Below are 24,897 nucleotides of genomic sequence, written 5' to 3'. Positions count from 1 at the left end.
GACAGAGAGATGGGTGTGTTATAGGAATACTGTGTTCCACCTATATGGTTGTCACTGGCCCTGTAGGTGGTTTCCCCTCCCATGATATCCACCTGCTGAGTACCACCCCCAGGGGAACTATCGGATAGCGGGCTCACCTCCCTGGCCTCATGGAAAGGGGCTCCCCCTACGGAAGCAGTGATGACATCCTGGGATTCGTCACAGTGCGCTAGACACCTGTTCCATGAGGAGGCAGGACATTCCAGCAGAACAAAGATACATTTGGGGTAAGGTGGGAGAAAGGCACCACTATTTAGAAATTAGGCATTGGTTGATACAAAAGACATTCTGACACAGCTCACAAGAACTCTCATTATATTAAAGAAAAGGTATCCTCTTCCATCTCTAGAGGTCTGGTATGCAAAGTCTATGCTATGTTGAACAGAAGTGGTAGTCCTTCTGCACACAAGGGCTCTGGAGCACGTATCTGATTTGATGTATACCTATCTTGACTTGTATATCTCAAAATGGTTGATAGACAGCAACACTTTTTCCAATGTGGGGGGTAGAGGGATCCATACACTCTTACACATCTGGTGGTAATGACCCAAACTATGGACATTCTGGAGGAAAATCCTTGCGGCAATTAAGGCGTAGAATGTCTGGACACCCTGTGCAGTCCAGTCCATAGAATATTCCACTTTGACAAGACAGTGAAGTTATCTACTCATACAAAGTAGTTTTAGCTGCTGATCACATGACCCTGGAAGTTCTCACACACCCTTATTTATTTTATTTATTGGGTATTTATAATGTGCCTATACAGCAAATGGTGTTTCAAGGGACCATAAAACAAAAGGTGGCAGGGGGTTGAAGAGTAACAAAAACCTTCCTACCGGGCCTTGTGTCATTCGGATCGTGCAATATATAAATGTGGCCCCTTTGTTTGGATCATGTAAAGTCCAAGAATCAAGATTTCTCTTGTCCCACACAGTTGAGTGTGTTAGGCTTAGTCTAGAGTTAAGCTGTCGCCTTTGTTGTTGTGTTTCAAGTGTGATTGTTTACGCTGAGAAACAATTTCAGAGTGTATACTAATGAGCTCAATAGTCTGTAAGATGTTCATTATGGGATTTTCATTTGAGGCTTATTTAATGGACACTCTTGTTTATACCTACTATTTGAGCTCATGGTATGTATCAAATCTATTGTTGACATCGTGGGTTAGGGAGTTGGGACGGTTGTATAATTGCTAAATCCTAAATTCATCAACAAAGTTAACTGATTATGTCCTGTATTTTGAGGCTATGGGCCTCATCATGAGTTGGGTGGTATCCCAGGGCTAATTGCGCCGGGATACTGCCCAATGCAATTAGTGTTACCGCAACTCAGTCCGGCGCAATTTGCGTCAAATCCCGAGTTGCAGGGAGGGTGGGTCGGTAAGTCCCCATTCCCATTGGGTCCTATTACCACCGGCAGTAGTAGCACCAGTGGTAATAGCGCTGATAATGGCCTTACAGCTCGTAGCTGGAGGTGAATGCTCGAAACACGGGTTCGGGCAGAGCAGTAAGTTACCGCTGCATTTTCCCACTTTGTTGTAATTTATTAAATAAAAATTCAGACCAGTCTCTATAAATTATCAAAATTTGTGGCATCACTCATTAACAACTCCTTCTCCGCTGGCAATATACCTGCCAATCTTAAAGACGCATGGCTCCTGCCACTACTAAAGAATCCCACACTAGACCCAAACACCCCTTCCAACTATCGCCCTATCATGACAGTCCCCTTCCTACTGAAAATACTGGACAGAGCAGCTTACCTGCAAATACAAGAATATCTTGAATCCAACAACCTCCTTGGCCTGCGCCAATCCTTCTTCCGCCCACGGCACTGAATCAGCACTATTGGATTTAAAAATCGTAATGGATGAGATCATTGACAAAGGGAACTTGGCCCTCCTCCTCCTCGACCTCTGCAGCCTTTGACTTGGTGGACCATAAAATACTATGCCACCACCAACCTCTCCTCATCAGCTCACTTCTCCTCCAAGGCCATAGCCTGGATTGAGTCCTTCCTATCCAACCGGACAATGTGGGTTTTGTCCAACTTTGCAGCTGCCGCCCCACCCCCAGTCACTTGCGTAGTCCCCCAGGGCTCTCGTGTCTCCCGACACTTTATAATCTCTTTACAAATAACCTTTTCAACCTCCTGGACAAGATGGGTGTCTCCTACAACAACTATGCAGACAACACCCAAATCCCCCTTCCCATCTCCGGCAATTGCATAACCGAAACAAATGTACTGAACAAAATATACCAAATCATCCAAGCCCAGCTGGCTCAACACAGACTATGCTTAAATGATGAAAAAACGGAGTTACTCCTTGTGGGATCCCAAACACACCTAAAGAAACTCAGCGACAACTACAAATCCTTCGTCATAGACAGGAACCCTATCACTGTCTCCAAAGAAGTAAAAACCTGTGTGGTATATCTGGACTCATTGCTCTCTCTAACTAGACATGTAAACACCATTGCATCTGTTGCAGCATACAAGTCCAAACTCATCAACGCCTGAGGCCCTTCCTGACATCAGAAAACTGCAGCACAATTACCAGAGCGCTTATTCTATCCAGGATAGACTATTGCAGTGCCCTCTTTGCAGGCTCAACCGCTTGAAACATCAAAAAACTCCAGATCATACAAAACAATGCACTTAGAGCAGCACTGAACATTCTGAAAAAAGAGCACATCTCTGCTGCCAGATGGAATGGCCACTGGCTGCCGGTTTGCGAGCGCATTGTGTTACAAATTCTATCACTAACACACAACTATCTATCTAACACAATTCTTTATCTAGCAAAATCATCAAAACTCTATCTAACAGACCTACTCGATCCGCCCAAGCGTGTCTACTCTCCATCCCCAGATTCAAAAGGCTGAGGGCTGCAGCTTCCCTGTGGTGGTGGCGCAACAATGGAACGCAGTGCCGCTATCGCTAAGGCCAGATCCATCCCTTGGGTCCTTCCGCAAAAGCCTTAAAACATGGCTTATCGTGTAAGCCACTTCATCTTCATCTCAGAACACCACTACACCACACTAAGTACGCTAATCCCTGGTGCATGACAATGATAGCACTTCTGATCCGTAGCATGCTTCTCTGTGAACAGCATCCAGCCAAGTTGTCCCCCCCCCCCCCTGCACAACCCCCCCCTCCTCCCCGATTCGGCACGCTCTACAAATGTCAAATAAATAAAGAGTAGGAAAAATATAACAGTACATGAAAAGGATATTGCAAGCTATTATTTTATAGAGGTACCAAGCCTTTTGCCTTGTACCTCGGTATCGTGGAATGTCACAGAGACGTGTAATATCATTAATAATGTACACTTGACAAAAGGACTCTAGTTAGGATTTGGACGTTTGTATTTTATGTCCTGTTTTTGCCTGGGTGTAAAATTATTTTTGGGAAGTACAAACATAATTCCCTTTAACAATGGGATTTAATGGGTGAGCAGAAACCTTATTTTTGTAGTATATCTTTATTTAAATCTAGGTTAAACCACCTTCAGATCAGCCAGTAATATTAAAGTGCCTTCAGGTGGCCTCGTTCTGCTGGTACAACTTAACTGTGGGTAGAAATGAGCTTTTATGTATCAGTTGTTTCCTATTCATTTTATGGGAGTATTTTTTACTATTTGAGGGATTAACAGTTGCTGGTATGTCACTTACCTGTGGGGCTGCTCGGCGGTACATTCTCTTTTTTACAAACCTTAGCTATAAAGAAAACTCCCTAACAAATAAAAGGAAATTGCTTGGATGATGATCTGCATTGCAAGTTTGGTTCTCGTTTTACTGAGGTCAAGGCGCATGTTTCATCTGCTTTTCATTGGATGAGCAGTAGCAGAATGCTTAAGGCTTCATTGACACCAGCATTTTTATGAGTTTAGCTTTTTTAAGTCTTTGGGTTATGTAATAATTTTTGAAAAACAATCTGATCATGGTTGGGATTTGAATATATCTCCTGTAATTTTCAGAGAACTCTACCATTACTGTAGACTTTCAATGAGTCAAAGTAATTTCACAGTCCTATCTCTTTAGGAAGTTGGTAGTTTTGTATTCGTAATACCTATTTATTTATTTTTTATAGTGCATTGTCTTTTGAAATCCACCTTTAACACCATTGCTATTGAGAAGGAGAAGCTGAAGCAGATGGTTGGTGAGCAGGATTATTCTGGCCAGGGTTTACAAGTTGTTCGTCTCCGACAATCACTGTCTCAGGTATTCAGCTATTCTTTCTGACACTTTTTTTTCAATCTTTTACAACAGTAAAGTGTTAAAATGTTGAGAAATCTGTTAGATAAAAGGTATCTATGAACATAGTAGCCATTGTCATTTATATTTTGCCTTAAGACTCTGTTTGCATCTACTGCTGTACTATTTCCATATTTTCTTAATTGTATAGCTGACTCGTCAAAATTGTTTGGCATGCTTTACAACGATCTTCTGAGGATTCCAGAATATTACTCCATAAAATGTTCTCCTAATGGTGCATGCCAAAGTTTATGAATGAGCAATACTAATGTGATTTCCATTTATTTATGTTTTGTTTCAAATGTACAATGTAAATAAGTCATTTTTATCACATACAATATTATTTGTAATTTATAAATATTGCTTGTAAATATGAATTGTAAATATGAAGGATGGCATTTTGCCTCACAATTTGGATGAATGCAATATCTTTACATTCCAAAGTGGTCAAGTATACTGACTGTCCCCCGTATCCAGAAGTGGGGATATATGTACCAGTTATTAGAGAGACCCAGTGACAGATGTAAGGGTGCAGAAGAAAGAGTCTGACAAAACGGCGGCATGGTGATTTGCAAAGCCTTTTATTTAGGCAAAAATAAAGTAGAAACCTGTCTCTCCCTAACTCTAAGAGGGGTTTCCCTGCCTCTGCTAATGAAATAATCGGTTAGAATGTCAAAGTAAATAAAGAGTCTACCGCTGTGTTAAAATGCCTACTCCTATCCCTCACACTTGTAACTCCCTTCTTCAGGACAGTGAGCCACAGTTCCAACTGTAGGGGGGACTTCACCTGTGAGAATGACTCCCTTTTGCAGGTGTCAGCTTCTAACCAAGGAAAACAAACAAAGATCCAGTATATGGTGCTGTAAGGTTTCAGTTTCATAAGAAAAAGTTCCAACTCAAACATCATTCCTTATTGGCCATAATTTTGTTTCACTATTGGGTTCTGTGAGGGATCAGTAATGCGAGTCAGACAACTGTTTGATGATTTATCAAAACATGCCATTTTATTCTCAAAAGAAATATTATCAAAATTGCCTCACTATGTCTACACTGATGAAGATTTCCTTGCCTAACCAAAGCTAAGGGGAAACACTCTAATACAGTATAACTGACCTTCACAAGAAGCAAGCAATCAACCAGATTGCGCCACTAAAACTACAAAAAGCTAAGCCTAACTCCCATCTAAACAAATGGTTTACTCCCGACCTAAAAATACTCTGTAATGATAAAAGGGCAGCTGAAACTATTTGGAGAAAAAACCCATCTCTCGCAAATAAGGAAAATTATCTGACCATTGCCTCTGCTTACAAAACAGCCATCACTAGGACAAAAAAGGAAATCTACAACGAAAGAATCCAAAATGCCAAATCAAGCACCAAGGAACTCTTCACAATCCTGAGGGAACTTGAGTCTCCTGCACCTATCATAGACGCATGCTCCAAAAACGAGACCTGATGTGCTAACATCCAGAAGGCTCTTTCAGACAAAATAGCTCTCTTACAATCAAAAATCAACACCAAAAAAACAACCTACCACCTAACTCGCATTCCTCCAAAAGAACTAGTGTCAAAATCCCACCATGTACCCCCTTCCCGTTCTCCCAAGTCTCCGTAAAAGATGTGGAAAATATCGATCTAGGAATTAAACCTTCTGTCAGGGTGACATATGCCCAGCAGCGATCATCAAGGACAATGGTAGAAATTAGCCCCATTTATCACGACCCTGATAAATGCATCATTAAAAAATTGCTAAGTACCCAACACCCTCAAGGAAACTTGGGTCATGCCGCTATTAAAAAAGCCTAATCTAGACCCCAACGTACTCTTAAAGATTAACGTTTCTCTTAAAGATCCTGGACCGTGCAGCCTATATACAAATTTAAAGACACCTTGAAGACAACAACCTATTAGGCCTCCGGCAATCTGGATTTAGACCTAGGCATGGCACCGAGACGGCACTGCTAGATCTCAAGATCCAGATGGATGAGCTCAAAGACAGAGGCAAACTCGCCATCCTCTTGCTCTTGGATCTTTCAGCGGCCTTCGACTTGGTAGACCATGAAATCCTGACTCAACACCTAACCTCAGCAGCCGCCTTCTCATCTAATGCAGCCAGTTGGATCAAATCCTTCCTTTCAATAGAACAACAAGGGTCTTCTCACCTACAGCCTCAGCACCACCTGTACCCATCACCTGTGGGGTCCTGCAGGGATCGTGTGTATCGCCCACGCTGTACAACATATTCACAAAACTCCTATTCGACCACCTCGACAATCTGGGTGTCAAGTATACCAACTATGCGGATGACACCCAGTTCCTGGTCACACTTACTGGTTGCTACACTGAAGACACTAAACTGATCAATGACATTTATCTAGAGATCCAAGCCTGGATGGCCACTTTGTTTAAACAATGATAAAACTGAACTACTTATCATTGGATCCCAAACTCGTTTAAATAAATTAGACACATGCTATGAATCCTTCAACATTGATGGTAATGTCATTAAAGTCTCGAGGGGTAGTCAAAATACTGGCTATATACCTTGACTCCACTCTGACACTAAATAAACAAGTCAACTCCTTAGCCTCCTCCCCAGCATACACCAATAAACTGATCAATGCGTGCAAGCCCTTCTTATCTACCACTAGCTGCATTACACTAGCAAGAGCACTCATCCTTTCTAACCTTCACTATTGTAACACACTTATCATTGGGACCTCTGTGCGGAATTTAAACAAATTCCAAGTCTTGCAAAATAATGCACTAAGATCGGCCCAGAATATCCCGCGCCCCAGTCACATCTCTTCCCACAGAAGAGAGGCTCAGTGGCTACCCATTCGTGACAGAATTACATTCCGATCAGTTGTTATCACACATAGGTGCCTAGCCAACACGGCTCCCTCGTACTTGACAGCTAAATTTGCGAGACACCAGACCAATAGACCCACCAGATCCAATTACCTCAACCAACTCTCTATCCCCAAATTCAACCTAAAAACAGCAGGAGGCTCCAGCTTCCCTGTGCTAGCAGCAAAATGTGGGAACTTCCTCCCCTCTGACATTCGAGCAAATACCACCTTCTGGACCTTCAGAGCCAAAACTAAAGCCTGGCTCCTCAGTTCGCTTACTCTCGTGTTGTGTTCAGCCAATTGCTTGTATGCTTTTGTGATGTGTGGCTCACTGCCTCCTTCTATATCCATATCTACAAGGTGATTTGTAACACCCCTCCAGTACCTTTATCTGTAAGGAAGGTGAACTGTAACACACCTCCTCCTTACTTTGTGTGCTCTGTGTACTTTTTCTGTAACCATGTATCCTTGTACCTATGACAAAGGCCCCCAGAAACCCTTGGGCGGGGTGTGCTATACAAGTAAATAGACTAAACTAAACTAAGCAACAAATACACAAAGAGAATATATGACAATACAACATGACATGAACAACATTCACAGTTTCTGAATAACCTTTTGATGTCCTAGGTGCATTCCCTTTCCCAGGACTCAAGGTATATTCTGCTGATATTCAACCAAAGAAAGAAATGTCTCAAATCAGTTCCTGTTGTTTCAAGGTCACAGTAAGAGTTTTAACCGAAGTTCTAATGATAGCAAAGCTCTTCTCTTTGGTGAAATATCCACTTTCACCAAATAGCACCAATGGTAATGCCAGCCACAATGCTTTTTCACCTCTTCAAGAAGACTTGCCACAGTTCAAAAGAAATGCAATATCCACAACTGTCAGTGATACATAGTTCTTGGTTAACAGTTAGTATTTCCTTAATTACAGTTTTAGAGTTCACAATGGTATATTTGTCAGGATGACTTCTCAGTGCTGCTGCTTCCAGTTAAACAACTTAACTTCTACTTGACTCACTATGCGAACAGTCACTTTTGTCTCAAAGTACTCAACTTTGTTTAAACTACTACAATGTTGCATCTACTGACAATCAGATATACCACCACAGCTTGAGTACTTTGGACTACTACTAAAGCTTCTATGATTTGTACTTCTAGACAGGATTCAACAAGATATACTTTTAAGTACTTCAACACCTTTAAGTAGGCAAGGCACACTTCCTCTGAATAACTCATCAAAAGGGGCAGCCGCTTTGCCTCTCTTGTCTATCTGCCACCATAACAACCTGGATTTGCTTTTAAGACTCACTTCTCTCTGGCTTCCACAGTCTCTGGCACGTCAACTTCAAAATAGTCTTTGCAAGCAGCCAGTTTCCCTTCTCCAATTTAGCCTATACCTTTCTGCCAGTTGTCAGCCCAAGTAATTACTCAGAAGTCTTGGTGCCACTCTCTTAGCTTCAGGCAATGCTTGCACATATGTATCTTAGGCCAATTGTACTGGTAACTTCACAGTACAGTTAGATTGATTTTCAAACCTGCAAAAGGTTGGTGTCACTGTTAATATGCAGAGACTCTTGGCTTAGGCAATGCTTGTTCACTTCTTCAATAGTATATACACTTTGACTTCTTATATATGAAAGGTATGCCGCGTTAGAGTAAAGAATAGAGATCAGTCTTTGTTTAGGAATCATAATTAGGCACACATGACCACTTCTTAATGTAGTATTAAAGATTGGTATTAAATTGTATTCCCGTGTCAAAGTGAAGGATAGAGTTCCGTCCTCCTTTGGGAATCAAAATTAGGCACACGTGACCACTCCTTGATGTAATTTTCCCAAGTTAAAAGTTTCAACAATTGTGTTACGAAGGTTAGGTGTTCGGTAATGGTCTTTGTAATCTTCACTCTTCTTAATTAGTGACACGCAACCACTCCTTCAGATAGTAACAGTATTACTCCTACATCCCTTCCCCTTTCCTCCATATTGTATTGGCGTCCCTCGCTAGGGACGGGAGACGGAACCTTTTTCACCAGAAAAATCCTCTTCCCCTTTAAATTGAGATGTGCGCTGGGGCACAGATCTGGGAGAATACGCTCCCCTGACTCTGCCCACTGGCGCCACTCCTCAGTCCTCTTTTCTGCATCAATGGGAACGGACCACTTTTACCAGCGCACCTGGGTTAGGGCTCCGGCCTTGTAATTCCACACGCTCTTCCTCGGAGAAATATTCTTTTTTTGAAAAAAACTCTATTGCAGATTCACGTGACATAGCATTTAACCATACAATATGCGATTGAGGTACATACTACATTCAAACAGAGCGTTATTCTGACTGTGTGGCTGTCTGTACCCCGCCCACTGGCACCACTCCCCAGTCTCCTTTTCTGCGTCAACAGGAACAGGCCGATTTCACCAATGCTGCTGGGTCTGGCTTTGGCCATGTAATACCACGCACTCTTCCCCGGATACTACTTCTGTCTTTTTGGCTTCTTTTTGTCATTTAGGTACTCAGTCCTCCGGTGTCACGCTCCTGCCCGGCGCATGTCAACTTCAGCAGGCTCAGCAGATATTCAGCCTGCAAGGGGCTCTTTCCTACGTCCATACCCACGATCTTTGCCTCCGCTGCCTTGGCCCGACCATGGCTGGGAAGGTTGTACCGCTTGCGACGCACTGACTCCACGCGCACTGAAGAACAGGCTAGCTAGGTGGAGGGAGCTCTTCGAAGGGGTTGCCTCCAGAGGACTTGAAGGACTTAGTCAGACAGAAATTGAGGCCCAAGGGAGGGCCGCTATTTTCCATCGCACCTGGTAAGGGTGACTCCTTCCCAAGGAAACGCCTGAGCGGGAGGACCCTCTCGGGGTCTCGCACCAGCGCACGTACCTAGGCTAGTCCAGCTACCAGCCTTACGGCTGAGGGGTCGTCAGTTCCTTCCCGAAGCAGTGCTGAGGGACCACAAGGTTCTTTTACCAGGTGTACACCCGAGGGGCAACGCCCTTGTACCGGACTAATGTCAGAGGGGGCACCTAGACGCAGCACTAATGGCAACATTGCCGAGGGAAATATGCCTTCCAGTCCTCGGCCTGAGGTGCAGGGTAGGTCTCATGCTCCACAGCCAAGAGTCTTGGAGGAGGCCGGGCCCAGGGAGCCAAGCACCATGACTTCGGCACGTGGCACGCAGCTCAACAAAATGGCAGCCGTGCCAGACAACATGGCCGCTCGTCTGATGCTGCTCCCAGGAACGGAGCAGGTGGGAGAACGAGTTTCAAGTTGGGACTGGTGTCCACCAGGTATATGGCCTACAGTTTATCCATCAACAGGGCAGGTTCCCCCTCCAACCTAGACAGAGTGTGCTCTGGCCCCAGGAGCCCCCAGCCACTCCGTCAATATCGCCACCTCTTCATTCTCTGAAGACAGGTTCTTCGAAAGGTTCCTGGTGCTGATGCGAACCCCCCAGATGGGGGCCATCCTGCGGGATGCAGTCAGGGTCTTACTCCCTCTGGTCACTCCACCGGCCCCCATATTATTCCTCCCATGGCTCCGGCGCCACAGGCCACAGCACAGCCCCCGCTGCCCCTCCTGGCTCCTTTGATTCCGGCTCCCCTGCCTCTCACAGTACAGGTGGTTCCACACCAGCCTCCGCAGAAGCCTCTGGTTACGGTCTCCACACCGCAGCCCGCGGTGCCTAGCACTCCTCCACCTTGCTCCGGACCAGCCGGACACTCTGGTGGACACAGACAAGGAGGAGGACCATGACACGCGGTCGTCAGCAAAGGCCTTCCATGACCGGCTTGCAGGTTTGGCTGATTATTTGGACCTTCCTCAACCTGAGTTCGAGCTGCTGGAGGAGGGGGTATTGGCAGAAGTCCTCACCCTACGACCCCCTACCAAAACGGGTATCCCGATGCAGAAGGACGTTGTTGCCTTGGCCAAGAAGGGGTGACTCAAGCAACACTCGGCCCAACCTGTCAATCGGCGCCTCGATGCCAAGTATAGACAGATGGAAGGTGATTCCACTCTTGCTGTCGGCGCACCCTCAACCGCACTCTTCAGTGATCGCTGCAGCATCACTCTACTCTAAGCCTCAGTTGTCTTCGGCGCTGCAAGGCAAGGAGGAGAAGATCTTGGATGCGTAAAGGAAGAAGCTATAGTCCAACGCCTCGCTGTACCTGCGTCAATCCAACGCGGATGGCATTCTGGCAGCCGGTAACCAGAGGCTTTGTTGGGAAATAGCTGACTTCCTTCCATAACCTCCGGCTCAGAGCCAATAACGCTTCAAGGCGGGTCTAGGAGAATCCCAAGCTGGTAGCCCAGGACATCATGGAGTCCACCGTGGCCCACATTGATACCTCTGGCCGGGCCATATGCATCGCCACGAACGTGAGAAGGACAGCCTGGCTTCGGGCTACTAAGTTTAACCCTGATGTCCAGGAACGTATATTGGACCTTCCATTCAAGGGTAGTGACCTCTTTCACTCTATCACTGACGAGGAATTGGATAAAAAGAAGAGCAGCTCACAAACTGCAAAGTCTTTATCCTAACGAAGGCCACGTCCAAGGCGTACACCCAGTGGCATCAACGCTCCGACAGGGGGCGGTCGTTCGGCGGGTTTCGGGGCTTCCAGGAACTGAAGTTGAGGCAGCCTGACCGCTCACTGAGTCAGCACCGGCGCAAACAGCAAAGGGGGTGGGAGGTAAGGGCTTTTTCCACTACCCCTCCGCAGCAGCAGCCTCAGAAGGAAAGAAAGCATGACGCGTCCCTTCGGGTCCACGTGTCTCCGGTGGGGGGCAGGCTTGCCTTTCACGTGCAATTTTGACGCCAGAATTTTTTGGGCCCCTGAATCCTCTCTGTAGTATCCTCGGGGTACCGCCTACCGATCTCTCTCTCTCTCTCTCTCTCTCTCTCCTCCTTCCTCCCCTCCACTCCCACAGATTGGGACGGCAACTCTGTTGGCGGAGAGTCGGTCGCTCGTCGAGAGCCAGGCAGTGGAAGAAGTCCCAGCCTTCCAGAGAGGATTGGGCTTCTATTCCAGGAATTTTCGCCATACAAAAGAAGAACCAGTGTGGCCTTAGAGTTGTGTTGGACCTCTCAACCCTCAACCTCTCCCTCCCTCTTCAGAAATTCAAGATGGTTACGCCAGCACTGATTGCGGAGACACTAGACAAGGGAGACTGGATGTGCTCCCTGGATCTGAAGGACGCTTATCTGCACGTCAAGATTTGGCAGGCACATCGCTCCTTCGTGCGCTTCAGTATCATGGGCTGCCATTTCCAATACAAGGTGCTACCCTTTGGCCTCAACTCAGCCCCCAGGGTGTTCACCAGACTCATGAATGCAGTGGCAGTCCTCCTCAGGGCCCAGGGCACCACGTCTACCCGTACTTGGACGACTGGCTCGTCAGGGCGAGATCTCCGGAGTGGGCTATCCACACGTCCTGCGCACTTATGAACACACTCCACGACCTGGGGTTTACTATCAACCTCAAGAAGTCTCACCTGCAGCCCACGCAGAGCCTCACCTTCCTGGGCCTCATCTGGGATATGAGATCCGAGAGGGTCCTTCCCTCGGAGGACAAGATTACAGCTATCAGGAGAGCCACTACTCACTTCCTGACCAGAGCAGTGACCTCGGCCTGGTGGTACCAACACTCAATGGGTATCATGGCAGCAGTCCTACTGGCCGTGCCTCACACGAGACTCAGGATGTGGAGATTACAGCTGCACTTCGCAGCCTCATGGACTCAGGAGAAGGGCTCCCAAGCGGAGCTGGTCAGCATACCTCCTTCTCTCCAGGATTGCAACCTGTGGACGGGCAAGCCCTTCCGGCAGCCTGCCCCGCAGGTCACCATCACTACAGACTCCTCCCTGGAAGGCTGGGAGGCCACTTTGGACAACCACAGCGTCAATCGAGTTTGGACCCGGTAGGAGCAGGAGTTGCATATCAACTGGCTAGAGCTCAAGGCCACCTGGCTAGCCCTCAGAGCCTTCCTTCCGCTCATTGGGGGCAACACCGTCAACTCCACCAGCATGTACTATGTCAACAAGCAGGGGGTTTCCAGGTCCCCTCTGCTGTGCAGCCTAGTGGTCAGCATGTGGGAATGGACACTGGAGAACATCTACCTCATGGCCGTCCACCTCCCAGGGGAGGCCAACTTGGAAGCAGACAGTTTTAGCAGGCTGGGAGCGGACAATTGCGGATGGCAATTGAACAACCAGGTGCTGCTGGAGGTCTTCAGCAGATGGGTGCATCCTCCGGTGCATCTGTTTTCCTCCTGGAAGAACAGGAAGTGCCATTGGTTCGTGTCCTGGCAGGGCCCCAGCTTTTGGGGTGACGCCTTACAGATACGGTGGGACGGCATGACAAGCCTATGTCTTTCCTCCCACACCCCTGGTCCACAGGGTGATCTGCAAGATAAAGGATTCTTGTCACCTCAGCATCATTTTGATAGCTCCATGGTGGCCGGCAAGACCGTGGTTCTCCGAACTGCTCAGCCTCACGGACAGACCACCCATTCACCTTCCGATGGGGCCAGCCCATCGCCTGTCCTGGCAAGGGGGCAGGGTCATCCACCGTGCCCCACAGAAGTTAGCCCTCGCAGCGTGGTTCCTGAGCAGGTCACCCTCAAACACCTGAGCCTATCACAGGCTAACCTGGAAATCAGGGTGCAAGGAGCAAGGCTACCAGGACCCAGTATAAGAGTAAGTGGACTATGTTCTGTCACTGGGCAGACTCGAAGGAGATCGACCCCCTTGCATGTACGTTGGATGACGTGCTCTCCTTCTCTGCGCACCTCACTCACTCTGACGTGCAGGTGGACACTTGCTGCACGTATTTGGCGGCCATAGGATCCTACAGAAATTCGGAGGAAGAGGTCTTTTCCTCTTCCAACCCGATAGTGAAGAAGCATTTGACAGGCCTCGCCAGACTCTACCCGCCCATCAAGAGGCCACACTCAGTGTTGGACCTCAACGTAGTGTTGGGCGCCTTGGCCCTCAAACCGTTTGAGCCATTGGCATCCGCGGACATCAGGCTGGTCACCATTAAGAGAGCCTAGCTACTGGGCCTCACTTCGGCTCGCAGAGTTCGCGAAATCCAGGCACTAGTCGCTTCAGAGCCATATACTACTTTTCGCAAGGATGAGTTAGTCCTGCGGACACACCCATCGTTCCATACCTTAGGTACCTTCCGATTTCCATCTAAACGAGGAACTAGTGCTGCCTACATTCTTTGCCAAACCTAAGGACGAGGCTCAGCGGGTTATGCACTGCCTGGATGTCAGACATACTCTGAAATTCTACTTGGACATGACGAAGGGCTTCCGCAAGTCGGACGCACTGTTTGTTACCTTCAGCGTTTCAAGGCCCTGCTATCCGGCATCCAAGACCTCTATAGCACGATGGATGGTCTCGGCCATCAAGGAAGCATATGAGGGGCAGCATAGGCTACTTCCAGCGAAGATGCACCCCCATGCGGTCAGAGCCAAGGCCACTGCCATCGCATTCCAATGGCAGATCCTGTGGCAAGTCATAAGTAGGGCTGCCACCTGGGCTACCCCTTCGGCTTTCTGCAAGCATTACTGTTTGGACACCAGCTCTAGATCAGACGCGGCTTTCGGACATGCGGTTCTCAGAAACCTGTTTGCTTAAGGAGGGTCTCCTCTCCACCCTAGGGCTACACTCAGTTGTAATCGCCCATGCAGTATGGACGAAACGGGACTGAACGTAAGAGTAATTGTAAGATACTCACTGTAGTGACTAACGTACTCTTAGTCCTCAGTCCCCTTTCCTCCATACGTCCCACCGTCCTCCCCACTAATAAAACTGGTGTCATTAGGCAATGTTAAACTATTATCGACGCGTCAATGGCGACTGAGGTGTGGCGTCGGAGGGTGGAGTAAGGCGAGCGCATGCTCCCAGGGCCGCGTCCCCACGTGCCTCTAAATTTAAAGGGGAAGAAGGTTTTTCTGGTGAAAAAGGTTCCGTCTCCCGTCCCTAGCAAGGGACGCCCATGCAGTATGCAGGAAAGAGGACTATGGACTAAAAGTAAGTTAGTCACTATGGTGAGTAACTAGTCATTTTCAGAGATACCATCCACCACGTCCTCCCAGAAAGATCTTAATCCAGCACAGGTCCACAGCATGTGCAGTAAATCGGCCAGTTCATGGTTACATCATGGACAACGGGCAAACCTTGTGTGATCAAACTGGTGGATGCGAGCCGGGATCAAATACGCTCGGTGAAACGTCTGAAGGTGGATCAATTGTAGTCGGGTGCTAAATGCCCCGCTGTGTGTGGTTTCGCAAAGCCTCACCCACTGTTTGTCCGTAAAGGGAGTCCCTGCGTCCTCCTCCCATTTCTGTTTGCATTTTAGAGGTTCATGAAAGGAGTCTTGTTGAATCAGTTTGTATAATGCGGAAACCACCTCTCTACTACCCGGCAAGCATACAATGAACTTCAACAGCGGGGTATGATGATGCATCTCCGGGAACAAAGGGGACCACTCCCTGAAAGCTGCTCTCATTCTGAAAAGCTGCAATCTATGATGAAAGCCCCACCCCATCTTTTTAGTAAATAGCTCCTGGGTGACAAAGGAGCCACTCGGGTACAAATCCCCCATACGGTTGATCCCCGCCCCCTGCCACTCCTGAATGATGGCTTCATCACAAGTTGGCGCCAGTCACTCTATTTTCCACAACTCAATACCCGAATCAAAGGGGACATCTACTCGCAATCTTTTCAGGGCTCTCTTCCACGCATGTAGCGTGCATGCCACTGGGTCAAATTTGCAATTGTCGCCCCCTTCTTGGAGACCAAGACACCCTGCAATGAGAACGGGCGTACCGAGCATTTTTCTATGCGAACATGTGGGGAAGCCGGGGCAACTATTTCACATGGTTTTCTGCTAATAGTGTCTGGGCATCCCTACTAACCTGCACCCCCAAGTATGTAACGGCCTGTTGCTCCCATCTGTACCCCTCAGTGTTTGAGGCCTTACTGTGGCCTCGTTCAGTTGGACTAAGGTAGATTTGTCCCTATTTAGCCTTAGGCCCGAGGCCTCCCCGAATCTCTCAACCTCCCGTGACAGCGGACCCAATTTGGTTGCTGGGTCTTTGAAATAAAGAATAGCGTCATCCACATAGAGCAATACTAGCTCTCTAGCTCCACCCAGAGTGAGGCCCCTTTCCCCGTGGAATTTCCACTGGCGGGCTGCCATCACCTCTATCGCCGCGTTGAACAGCAATGGTGAGAGCGGGCAGCCCTGCCTGGTCCCCCGTTCCAGTGCGAAAGCCCAAGACCTCATGCCTCCGATCCCTATTCGAGCGTTAGATCCTGCATATAGCAGCCTCACTGCCGAGAGGTAATACTTCGGGACACCCAGCTGGCGCAGTACCTCAAACAGATAACTCGACTGAGTCGAATCACTTGTCCATATCGAGCAGGGTCGAAGCAGCCTGCACATTGGTATCTAAGTGGGCCAGAATCGCAACTAACCTGTGCAGATTTGACATGGTCGACCTCCCCGGTATAAAACCAGACTGGTCTACATGTATAATGTGGGATATGTGCGGGAGAAGGTAGTCTGCAAGTAACTTAGCAAAAATCTTTGTTTTCAGATTCAACAAATAAATTGGGTTGTATGGGGAGCATTCTAAGGGATCCTTGTGTGGTTTTAAAATTAGCGTCATTACCGCTTCACGCATTGTCAGGGGAAGCCGCCCCACCTTCATACCTTCCTCCCACATCGATGGCATATGCTGTGCCACCTCTTGTCCCCACTCCTTATAAAACTCGGCTGTGATCCCGTTTCTGCTGGGCGCCTTAGAGGAGGTCAAGGCCCGCATTGCGATGCAGACCTCCATTATTGTGTTGGGTGCTGTCAGTGCCTCCATCGCCTTCTCGTTCAGGACCGGGGGGACTGCCTCCCTTATGCATCCCTCCAGCTCCCCCATCGGCATCGTCCCCTTTGACGCATACAGGTTCTCGTAGAATCGGCAGAATTGGCCGCTATATCCTCCTGCCTTACCACCACCTCCCCGCTGGGCGTTCTCACTGCTGCTATGTTCGTGGTCCCCTTCTTACGCCTGATCATCGCTGCCAGCAGTTTACCAGGCCTCCCTTCCTCCCCATACCTGCGAGCCATTTCTGGTCACGCCACGTACCTGACGTCACCCTCTGCGAGGTCATTAAAGCGGTCTAGCCCTCCACTTCGTTTAGCCATATGCTCGGGTACACCTCCTTCATCCACCTTCCTTTCTTGTACCTTAATTTTTGCCTCTGCTTCGTTTAGTTGTCTGCGTATCATCTTTAACACACCAGTTCTAAGGACAAACAGCCACCCCGAAAGACCACCTTAAACGCTTCCTACACCGTACTCATCTCGGACACTGAACTCTCACTGAAGTATGTCTTGACCAGCTCGTGCACCTCACTTTTGAACACTATATCCGATAGTGCTGCAGGTTTGAACCTCCAGAAGGGGCGAAATATTCCCTCCCCATCCGGACACAGAGACCAGAGAACCGGCGAATGGTCAGATAGCGTTCTAGGGAGTAGAACACAGTCGACTGTCTGGTGTATCAAAGGGGGACTCGCCAGGACATAGTCCTGCTGAGAGAAAGTCCCATGGACTGATGAGTGGAACAAATACTCCCTCACCTCAGGCCTCAACAACCTCTACACATCCTCCAGCAGTAGTTCACTCATGCCCCACCGAACCACCTCTGCAGCTTTAGATCGCAGGTGTCCCCCCCCAGTTGATCTGTCTCTCCGTGTGTCAAGCACAATATTGTGGCCCCCGGCCCACACCACACTGATGTGGAGGAATTTCTAGCACTTATTCACTAATAACTCAACCAGCGGGGTCGTCCATGTTAGGGCCATATATTATTATTTATTTATTCATACGATTTAGTTCATAGATCTTTACATATAGTTACACATAATAAACACAATACATCAACAGTAGATCATCAACAGCAAAATGCATAAAACATATACAAAATACATATATTCGGAATGTTATCAATATATTCCTCTACGTTTCAAATCTTTATAAACTGTAGCCAGCTACAGCACCTTTAAATCTGTATCCGGTAACTTGTACCTGGGTGCTACTAAAACTAACACAAACTAACTAATCCAGTACAGTTTTCAAAAAACCAAAACAAGCAAACTCCATACACATCTGATTTTTCATATTGCAATCCTTTGCTCATCCCAGGCATCTACATAAACATCCTTTGAACTCATACACAAGGAACAAATTCATCAAATAAACGAACATAGTGCCAAATGTAACCTTCATGATGAGGCAACAATCCTTATTTGCCAAAGTGCATTATTCCAACTGAATTTTATTAGCTTCCCAGATCTGATGTAAGGCTATGAGGGTAGAGGTAGAATTTGAATTTAGACAACAAGACCAGAAGTCTTCATTCAGAATCGTCTCATAATTATGAACCATGTGTCCCATGCATAGCATGTAAAGGTAACCTAATTTCGGACATTCGCTGAAGATATGTTTTACCGTTTCCAAATTAGAGGCATTTTTGCTGATTCTGCAAAAGCAATCCTTAGGCTCAATTGTAGTAGGCCCCCCATAACTGACCGCACCGGCAATTGGTTTATCCTAGTGAGCAGGTGTAAATGCCTTACTTTGGGGTCTGGGCAAAGCATTAAATAGCGTTGAGGTCGCTGTACGGGAGAATTCTCATTTGATGGCTAATTTCCCTTACCTATAGAGTCCCCCAGCAGCTTTGCTGGATTTGGAGGGTTTGTTTCTTTTTTACCTGCTAAGAGTGAGGCCCTTTTTCCTACTTTTAGGCATTTTTGCTATGTGTGTTCTAGGATATTTTTGTGTTTAATGCCTATGGCATTTTCTCTCCCCCATAGGAACCATCTTTATTCACATGTTACACAGCACCCTCAGTGCAGTGACACAGGGGTGTTGTTGCGACCCCCAAACATAGACTCCATACCCTGGGACTGACTACTGTCCCCCAGGGCATGTAAAGACCCCATTGACTTTACTAGTCAAATCCTATGAACTAAACCAGTACAACCCATCTTACTATGGAGGTACTGGAAGGGGTTAATAGTTTTTCCCCTATGTTAATTTTCGAGAGTGTACCCTACAGTACCCCTCTCAAAAGTTTCTGGCTGGTGGCAGTGGTTACTACCATAAATATTCGACCGCGAATATTTCCCTATGGGATTTTCCCATTGTTCGAGGCTACCACTTTTCTGACAGCCTCCAACATACCGCCGGTGTATTTTAATATTAACTTTGCTCCGGTAGGTTTTATTTGCCAGAACTTTAATATAACTTCTTTCTCGTGTCTTTCTCTAAAATCCTAACCCAGGTTGGGGATCCTTTGTTCGTCCGTTTGGCGGGCTTCTGCCCAGAAGCCCTCCTTCCGGCACCACTGAGTCTGGCATGGGTCCATTGTGTGGGAGGGGGAGTAGGACCCCTGGACAGGGTTGCCTCAGCAACCCATGTCGCACTCTATCCTGATAGGCTGGAGGGTCTCCCGTCAAGATGACCACTCCACTGTGTGAGTGACAGCTAGGCTGTATGAAAGGGAATCATTTTGCATAAAAGCAGGGTCCTGAGGACTGGAAGAGCAAGACGTCGCCACTGGAACTAAGAAGCCGAAGAGGAGAGAAGCCAAAGAAATCTGCAACGACTGAACCACCGGTGAAGCCCTGCTGCACCGTCTCTCCACTTTTCACCACACGATGAGAGAAGATCTTCACCTGCAAGAGCCTTCTTCCCTTGAGCTGGTGGGGCCAACCAGTTTGCCAATCACCTTCCCGGACCTGCCTTGGTCGAATCTCCCGTACCCTGTACTCGGAGGCCGGATAGCCAGGCACCAGTCCACCGGGACAGCGATTTAAAGGAGCGTATCTTTTTTTCGTCGGGCAGCACCGCGGCTGGTTTCATCCCTGGGTAGTGCAGTAGCTCGAACCTTCCTCCATGATGAGAGCCTCTCTTCCTCTGCTGGATCCCCCAAACTGCAGGAACTACCAGGAACAACCGCCACCGCAGGAGCCACTTCTTCATACTAAGGTACATTGTTCCGCCAGGCCACCCTTTCTTCGCGGTAGTGCTAAAGGTGTTTTAAATCCTTTCCCTACCTGTTGGGTTGGCCGCCCCTCTCTATTAACATTATCTTTTCAAGCTTTGCAACCACCTTTTCAACTATCGTTAACCAAAGACTTGACTGCAGCTACAAGAACATTTTGCTCCTGGGCCCTTACCCTGTAACACTAACTCTGGCACAGGCCTACTGACTCTGGTCACATTTGTTAGATCTTCCTTCTCGAGATTGATTCTCCATTCGAACTGTGTGGTGCACCCCTTTCTTATAACCACTCTTTCTTCCCACTGCATAATCATTGTGAAATGCCATTTTGCTCAGTTTTCATTCTAAGTATTGCTTATACTGATGCACTGTCTTGCTGAACTGGTTCACAACTGATGGGAAGCGTTGCTAGGGTGTATAAGAACATATTTCTGAATAACTTGTGCTTTCTCTCCCTTGTGAGGAATTGTTAGAGGATCCCTTGTGTGTAGTTTTCACTGTGCAGTTTTGCTCAGTTTTCACTCTAGTTCACTTGGTCTACAATTCATATAGGGAATGTGTATATTTTTCATTGACTTAATTTAACTTGCTTGATACTTGTGATATATGTGTTTTACTAGAATTGTATAACATAAATATATATATACTTTTTAACTACAAAGCTTCGGCCAGTGTTTCCTTGTTCCATAGTCTAATGGGCCTAATGTGTAAACCCTGAATACTGCTCATCTCCCTCTTGAGATAAGTCTGACTGCTTAGCCACAGCTACCAACTAACAGGGTCATTCATAGAATTTCGCAGAAAAGTGTCGCAAGCGGCTGGCGCAGAGTGTCCGCGTGCGATTGTCTGCGCCAGGCGCGTGCGCTAAAACCGATTTCCGCGCACAGCGTATTCATGGATTTTAGGCTCCCAAACCAGCCGTGGCGCAGAGTATCGCAGCGACCCTGCAGCAGCACCAGTAACGCCCCCAAGAACGCTATCGCGCAAGAAAAAGCCATCAAAATTGCTAAATCATCGCAAAGGGCTGCGCTAACCCTGGACCAGTTTACAGGGCTGCCAAACAAGGAACGCAAAGCGGGTAACGTTTATATCAGGGGTACGCGGGAGGTTTTCCACGCGATTAGCCAGGGTACGTGTATTACAGGGGTACGCGGGAAGTTTACACGCGTTTGGCCAGGGTACGTGTATTACAGGGGTACGCGTGAAGTTTTACACGCGATTAGCCAGGGTACGTGTATTACAGGGGTACGCGGGAATTATCACACGCGATTTGGCTGGGTACGTGTATTACAGGGGTACGCGGGAAGTTTTACACGCGATTTGGCTGGGTACGTGTATTACAGGGGTGCGCAGGAATTATCACACGCGATTTGGCCAGGTACGTGTATTACAGGGGTGCGCGGGAATTATCACACGCGATTTGGCTGGGTACGTGTATTACAGGGGTGCGTGGGAAGTTACACACGCGATTAGGCTGGGTGGGTCCTCACAGGTATCCCCTGTACACCCTCCACGGCCCCTGCAGGCAGCCCACAAAACAGGGGACTACCCTGCACACCTGCTTATGTCCCCCAGCACCCCCACCCCCCAGCACTGTGGGCCAACCTCCACCAGGCCCCCACTCATGTCCCCTTGCACCCCCACCCCCCAGCAGTCATGGGGCAGCCTCCACCAGGCCCCCACTCATGTCCCCTTGCACCCCACCCCCCAGCAGTCATGGGGCAGCCTCCACCAGGCCCCCACTCATGTCCCCTTGCACCCCCACCCCCCCAGCAGTCATGGGGCACCCTCCACCAGGCCCCCACTCATGTCCCCTATCACCCCCAGCCCCCAGCCACCAGGGGCAGCCTCCACCAGGCCCCCACTCATGTCCCCTATCACCCCATCGCCCCAGCAGTGCAGGGGCAGCCTCCACCAGGCCCCCACTCATGTCTCCCACCACCCCCACCCCCCAGCAGTGCAGGGCCAGCCTCCACCAGGCCCCCACTCATGTCTCCCACCACCGCCACCCCCCAGCAGTGCAGGGGCACCCTCCACCAGGCACCCACTCATGTCCCCCTGCACCCCCACCCCCCAGCAGTGCAGGGGCAGCACCACCAGGGCCCCACTCATGTCCAACTCATGTCTCCCACCACCCCCAGCAGTGCAGGGGCAGCCTCCACCAGGCCCCCACTCATGTCTCCCACCACCCCCACCCCCCAGCCACCAGGGGCAGCCTCCACCAGGCCCCCACTCATGTCTCCCACCACCCCCACCCCCCAGCATCCAGGGGCAGCCTCCACCAGGCCCCCACTCATGTCTCCGACCACCCCGACCCCCCAGCATCCAGGGGCACCCTCCACCAGGCACCCACTCATGTCCCCCTGCACCCCCACCCCCCAGCAGTGCAGGGGCAGCACCACCAGGGCCCCACTCATGTCCAACTCATGTCTCCCACCACCCCCACCCCCCAGCAGTGCAAGGGCACCCTCCACCAGGCCCCCACTCATGTCTCCCACCACCCCACCCCCCAGCATCCAGGGGCACCCTCCACCAGGGCCCCACTCATGTCTCCCACCACCCCCACCCCCCAGCCACCAGGGGCAGCCTCCACCAGGCCCCCACTCATGTCTCCCACCCACCCCCACCACCCCAGCAGTGTGGGGCAGCCTCCACCAGGCTCCCACCCATGTCTACCACCATCCCCACCCCCCCAGCCACCATGGGCAGACCCCACCAGGCCCCCACTCATGTCCAACTCATGTCTTCCACCACCCCCACTCCCCAGCAGTGCAGGGGCACCCTCCACCAGGCCCCCACTCATGTCTCCCACCACCCCCACCCCCAGCATCCAGGGGCACCCTCCACCAGGCCCCCACTCATGTCTCCCAACACCCCCACCCCCCAGCAGTGCAGGGGCAGCCTCCACCAGGCCCCCACTCATGTCTCCCACCACCCCCACCCCCCAGCAGTGCAGGGGCACCCTCCACCAGGCCCCCACTCATGTCCCCCTGCACCCCCACCCCCCAGCAGTGCAGGGGCAGCCTCCACCAGGCCCCCACTCATGTCTCCCACCACCCCACCCCCAGCATCCAGGGGCACCCTCCACCAGGCCCCCACTCATGTCTCCCACCACCCCCACCCCCCAGCAGTGCAGGGGCACCCTCCACCAGGCCCCCACTCATGTCCCCCTGCACCCCCACCCCCCAGCAGTGCAGGGGCACCCTCCACCAGGCCCCCACTCATGTCTCCCACCACCCCCCACCCACCATGGGCTGCCTCCGCCAGGCCCCCACTCATGTCTCCCACCACCCCCACCCCCCAGCATCCAGGGGCACCCTCCACCAGGCACCCACTCATGTCCCCCTGCACCCCCACCCCCCAGCAGTGCAGGGGCACCCTCCAGCAGGCCCCCACTCATGTCCCCCTGCACCCCCACCCCCCAGCAGTGCAGGGTCACCCTCCACCAGGGCCCCACTCATGTCTCCCACCACCCCCACCCCCAAGCCACCAGGGGCAGCCTCCACCAGGCCCCCACTCATGTCTCCCACCACCCGCATCCCCCAGCCACCAGGGGCAGCCTCCACCAGGCCCCCACTCATGTCTCCCACCACCCCCACCCCCCAGCATCCAGGGGCAGCCTCCACCAGGCCCCCACTCATGTCTCCCACCACCCCCACCCCCCAGCATCCAGGGGCACCCTCCACCAGGCACCCACTCATGTCCCCCTGCACCCCCACCCCCCCAGCAGTGCAGGGGCAGCACCACCAGGGCCCCACTCATGTCCAACTCATGTCTCCCACCACCCCCACCCCCCAGCAGTGCAGGGGCACCCTCCACCAGGCCCCCACTCATGTCTCCCACCACCCCCACCCCCCAGCATCCAGGGGCACCCTCCACCAGGGCCCCACTCATGTCTCCCACCACCCCCACCCCTCAGCCACCAGGGGCAGCCTCCACCAGGCCCCCACTCATGTCTTCCACCCACCCCCACCCCCCAGCAGTGTGGGGCAGCCTCCACCAGGCTCCCACCCATGTCTACCACCATCCCCACCCCCCAGCCACCATGGGCAGCCCCCACCAGGCCCCCACTCATGTCCAACTCATGTCTTCCACCACCCCCACCCCCCAGCAGTGCAGGGGCACCCTCCACCAGGCCCCCACTCATGTCTCCCACCACCCCCAGCCCCCAGCATCCAGGGGCACCCTCCACCAGGCCCCCACTCATGTCTCCCACCACTCCCACCCCCCAGCAGTGCAGGGGCAGCCTCCACCAGGCCCCCACTCATGTCTCCCACCACCCCCACCCCCCAGCAGTGCAGGGGCACCCTCCACCAGGCCCCCACCCATGTCTACCACCATCCCCACCCCCCACCCACCATGGGCAGCCCCCACCAGGCCCCCACTCATGTCCAACTCATGTCTTCCACCACCCCCACCCCCCAGCAGTGCAGGGGCACCCTCCACCAGGCCCCCACTCATGTCTCCCACCACCCCCAGCCCCCAGCATCCAGGGGCACCCTCCGCCAGGCCCCCACTCATGTCTCCCACCACCCCCACCCCCCAGCATCCAGGGGCACCCTCCACCAGGCACCCACTCATGTCCCCCTGCACCCCCACCCCCCAGCAGTGCAGGGGCACCCTCCACGAGGCCCCCACTCATGTCCCCCTGCACCCCCACCCCCCAGCAGT

The 24,897-nt window shown here is 50.5% G+C and overlaps 1 protein-coding gene across 3 annotated transcripts in view; it reads left to right on the top strand.

Annotated features, from left to right (window-relative positions):
* The window catches only part of OSBPL6 (oxysterol binding protein like 6), a 3,803,429-nt gene that overhangs the window by 2,063,510 nt on the left and 1,715,022 nt on the right, over window positions 1-24,897 (top strand). For all 3 annotated transcript variants that reach the window (XM_069616111.1, XM_069616109.1, XM_069616110.1), the window contains one exon: window positions 4,129-4,259. In XM_069616111.1, the coding sequence (XP_069472212.1) occupies window positions 4,129-4,259 (131 nt within the window). The remainder of the gene's footprint in view (window positions 1-4,128; window positions 4,260-24,897) is intronic.

Source organism: Ambystoma mexicanum, chromosome 9 (assembly GCF_040938575.1).
Source record: "Ambystoma mexicanum isolate Mex_15411 chromosome 9, UKY_AmexF1_1, whole genome shotgun sequence".
Taxonomy (NCBI): domain Eukaryota; kingdom Metazoa; phylum Chordata; class Amphibia; order Caudata; family Ambystomatidae; genus Ambystoma; species Ambystoma mexicanum.
Note: the sequence above shows the minus strand (reverse complement) of the source record. Positions and strands in the feature narration are given on the sequence as shown.